This window comes from Octopus bimaculoides, chromosome 11 (genome assembly GCF_001194135.2).
Source record: "Octopus bimaculoides isolate UCB-OBI-ISO-001 chromosome 11, ASM119413v2, whole genome shotgun sequence".
NCBI lineage: Eukaryota > Metazoa > Mollusca > Cephalopoda > Octopoda > Octopodidae > Octopus > Octopus bimaculoides.
Genome location: NC_068991.1, coordinates 38918134 through 38922544, shown reverse-complemented (window position 1 = coordinate 38922544; position 4411 = coordinate 38918134). Strand labels below are relative to the sequence as shown.

Below are 4411 nucleotides of genomic sequence, written 5' to 3'. Positions count from 1 at the left end.
TTATATATATATATATATATATATATATAAGTGGGAGAAGGGGGAACAAGCAAATGCGATGACTTGCAACAAGAGATACCCAAAATGGGGACAATAAATGAATCCAAATGATATACCTCCCCCCAGTAACAAGATGAACCTCAGCCCTTATGTCACCAAGTGAATATGACCAACTAAATGAAAACAGCCTACAATAAATGCTTAAAATAAATGACACAGCCAAGACTGAGTTTAGAGCCAATGCAGCATGTTTGGACCATTGTGTAATCTTGACACTCCAACATTAACCAATAATCAATGACAAATCTATCACTATTTTCAAAACATAATAATAATAATAATAAAAAACACAAATTTTACAAATGAAAAAATAATCTGATCTGTCTTTGCATCTTGTTCAGTCTCTTATTTGCTCTCTTTTACCTTTCTCTATCTTTCATTATTAGAATGATGCCGAGAAGCAAGTGCTTTTTTCCGTTGATTGCAATAAATTCTTAGAAACAGTGCAAAGAATACAACAGCCACACCGGTTATTCCAAGTAGTGTGATGGGATGTCCATAAATAATACAAGAGAGGAAGATGGCAAAGGCTTGTCGCAGAGTCATTATGATTGTAAAAGTCACAGGTCCGAATTTTGAAATTGTATAAAATATAAAGAGTTGACCGAATGCAGAGCATAAACTTAAAATAACTGCATGAAATATAAAAGTCGGATAGTTAGTCATGAAGGCTACTGACTCAACAAAGCCTCCTTGTTCAATAAGAGCTACAACAGTCAAGAGACAAGAGAATAAATTGACGCTAGCCATCATCTGGGATGAGGACATTTTATACTGAGTGAACAAAGCACCTTGCCAATTTGCAGTAAAGCTGTCAAACCCCATATAGCCAACAAGTAACAATACTCCAGAAAAATTTGTTACAGAATCCTTGTGTTTTGTGACATCTTGACTAGTCAGCAAGAAAATACTTACTCCAATCGATATCATTGCAGCTGACAGATATTCATAAAATTCATATGATTTTTTTGAGATTAACTTCCCCATCAGCATCACTGGTATAATCTTAGAAGCTTTTGCAAGAACTTGTGTTGGGAAGCTGACAAATTTCAGTGCTTCATATTGACACCAGCTGCTCATAATGTTGGAAAAAGAACTGTATGAGCACTTGTAAAGAGGTGCTGTATGTCTTGCTTGGGTCTGTAATGTGATGACTAATAGGGCAATAATGAAAGCTGAAATGCGGTTCAAGAAAACAAGGAAAGTGGAATTTTTGAAGAATTCGCCAGGTGCTGTTCCTGTCTTTCCATATTCAAAGGTCATGATCCGTTCTTGTAAAATACCCCATGTCAGATAAGAACCTTGTAGGCCAGCAAAACAAAATAGAAGGATAACTGTCTTCCAATAATTAGTGTGCTTCTCTTCTGGAACATTTTGCTTTGTGGTTGAGCTAGCTTCTTCAACATCAGGTTCAATTTCATTGCCAAAAACACACAATTTTATTGCACGTGAAAAAATCCCAGTCACTGTAAAGGAAAGAAAAAGAGCAAATTAGACCTAATAAATTAATGTAAAGGCTTTTCTTTTTTTTAGTTTTCTCAATTATTGACCTACATACCATGAAATCTTACCTTCTTCCAGGTAGTATATTGTGTTTTTATACAAGCAGTTAATAGCAATGATACATAATTTCAAATGAAGGAAACATAAATGATTGTATTATTCCAAAGGAATTCCTAATATACACCAATATATTTTAACTGATAAGATGAGGAGATGAAATACAACTATATTAGTGCAGAGAAATTCCTTATCTCAGAAAGGCAGGAAAGATTCTTAATGGTTAGTTTTAGTTTCATGGCACCAAACAAAAAGGAAATCACTTATTGGTCAGAACTGTTCTACTTAGGTAATATTACCTAACAGTCTGGTACCAATTTCTAATATCTGGTGAAATGAAGCATATAGAGTTAAGTGCACTGTGAGTACAATTTAAATCATCAGTTAGATGCTCAACTTTACAAAGATTGATCTTATTCTTGCACACATGACTTTCTGGAAATACACAACCAATGCTTGCATAGTTAACTGTATGTAAATAAAGGCTGACATATTTAATTGTTATAGATTTATTACTCAAATTTCCTTATTAAAAGTTGCTGTTAGGTAATGACAACTCTCAGAGAAGTATGCCTTTAATGCCCCATTTCTCAACTTAAATATAAATACATTCACCTACATTGGTACTGAGTATTTTGTTTGGGCAAATAAGTCACATATTCCTGAAGGATGGCTCCATTTGGCTAACTCATCCTAATTAGTAGAGCTGTGACCTTTTCTGTAGCTTTCATTACCTGGTCCATATATATATATATATATATATATATATATATATGTATACACACACACATACATACAGGATGCAATGAATAAATTGTCGTCTAAATTAGGCAAAAATGAAAATAACACTGACATCTCATTACCAAAATTACATAAAGATATGTTGAATTACTAAAGAGTAAATTTATTCAATAAAATCACGATTGGCTTCAACCATGACTTCCAGACGACTTTCGAATCTCCTGCAACACTTCTGGACAGTCTCCTTGTTAAAGTTGGTGAATGTTGCCATAATCCTTGCCCTCAGTTCATCTTTGGTGTTACAAGGTGTTTTGTTGGTCTCTCACACAACTGTGCACCACACATAATAATCAAGGGGATTGCAGTCTGGGGAGTTAGGTGGCCAGATGTTAAGGGTAACGTGGTAGCAGAAATTGTCTGATAGCCACGACTGGGTTCTCTTCCTTGTGTGGCATGGTGCAGAGTCCTGTTGTCAGACATAGGATTTTCCAGCAGCCACTCTCTTGATCCAGGGCAGCACTACCTCTTCCAGGCACTTGATGTAGGTATAACATTGCCATCACTAGTGATCACTCCAAACACTATGATGTTGACTGGATGTTTGATTTTTATCACTTTCGTTACATGTCTTGAAGGCACAACAAGCCAATGGTTGTTCTGTGTGTTCACCATTTGATCCTGGCAGAAATTTTTCTCATCTGATAAAAACCAAATCATGTTTGGTTGGAGGGGATGCTTGAGTTTGTTCAAAAGCTTCGTAGTGTGGTCTTTCCTCTTGTCCTTGATGGCTTGGGATAAAAATTGACCTTTACTCACTTTGTATGAGGAATACTGAATGTCTTCATGCCCAATAAGAAACTCAGTCAATTCCATGTCCCTGGTGACGGACCTGATTGACTTGGAGGGATCATTGTCAATCATGGCCTGGATCTCACCAACAAATTCAGGAGTTCTTTTCTTATCAGGATGATCAAAGTGAGTTTTTCAAGCTGTTGTACCTTCATAATCACCATTAGACTCATCCAACTATTTCCAAATCCTCTGCACTGTCCTTAGATTGACACCCAAATACTCTGAATGTTTCTATTGGAGCTTCCAGCACGAATACCAAGTAGTACAGCATGTCATTTCCAAATTTCTGGCAGAGTGAATTGCATCATGGTAGTTTTTTCACAGACAATGCCCAACTGACCCTACAATACTGTGTGGTCAACAAAATCAAAAACAATGCACATGCAAGAAATTAAAAATATAAAATGGTGACAATTTACCCATCGCACCCTCTATATATAGTGCAGCAAGTCCCACTGTGTGGCACCTTTTACCATAGCCCTAGGCTGATCAAAGCTTTGTGAGGGAATTTGGTCAGTGGTAAAAATAAAATAAAATCCTGTATATATATATAAATGTGTATGTGTGTCTGTCCTTATCATGATGCAGCATGCTAATTGTAAACAACCTTCACAGAAGCAGTAACTTGCTTGCAATCTCCCATGAAAACATGTTCAGACTTCAGGAAGTATTACCTTGTTTAAAAACAGATGAGGGTTGATGAGGTAGAAGGTTTAGCTGTAGAAAACTCAGCCACAACAAATCCTACCTTAGTCAGGGAGGCATGGAGAAAATAGACATTAAAATTGTGATGATGATAATGATGACAATACAAGAGAGAATCTTAATAAAGTAACACAGATAATGTTTGTTTAGCTGAAACATAGCAATCACTTTGTGAATTTGAGAAAGTGGGGAATTAAAAATTTGCGTGTGCGTATCCTTTTTTTTTTAATCTTTTATTTGTTTCAGTCATTAGACTGGCCATTCTGGGGCACCACCTTGAAGAATTTTCAGTTGAATGAATCAACCCCAGTACTTTTTTTTTTTAAAGTTTGGTACTTATTCTATTGGTCTCACTTTCTGAACTGCCAAGTTATGGGGATGTGAACACTCCAACATCAGTTGTCAAGCAGTAGAGGGGAGGGGGAACAAACATATATACACATACACACATATGTGTATATATATATATATATATATATATATATATATATAT

At 35.8% G+C, this 4411-nt stretch overlaps 2 protein-coding genes across 3 annotated transcripts in view; one reads left to right on the top strand and one right to left on the bottom strand.

The window, feature by feature from the left end:
- The window catches only part of LOC106883096 (proteasome subunit alpha type-6), a 267726-nt gene that overhangs the window by 238257 nt on the left and 25058 nt on the right, over nt 1–4411 (top strand). The gene's annotated exons all lie outside the window — the stretch shown is intronic.
- The window catches only part of LOC106880632 (adenosine 3'-phospho 5'-phosphosulfate transporter 1), an 18127-nt gene continuing 13722 nt past the window's right edge, over nt 7–4411 (bottom strand). For both annotated transcript variants that reach the window (XM_014930667.2, XM_014930668.2), the window contains exon 3: nt 7–1526. In XM_014930667.2, coding sequence (XP_014786153.1) covers nt 430–1526 — 1097 coding nt within the window. In that variant the 3' untranslated portion in view covers nt 7–429. The remainder of the gene's footprint in view (nt 1527–4411) is intronic.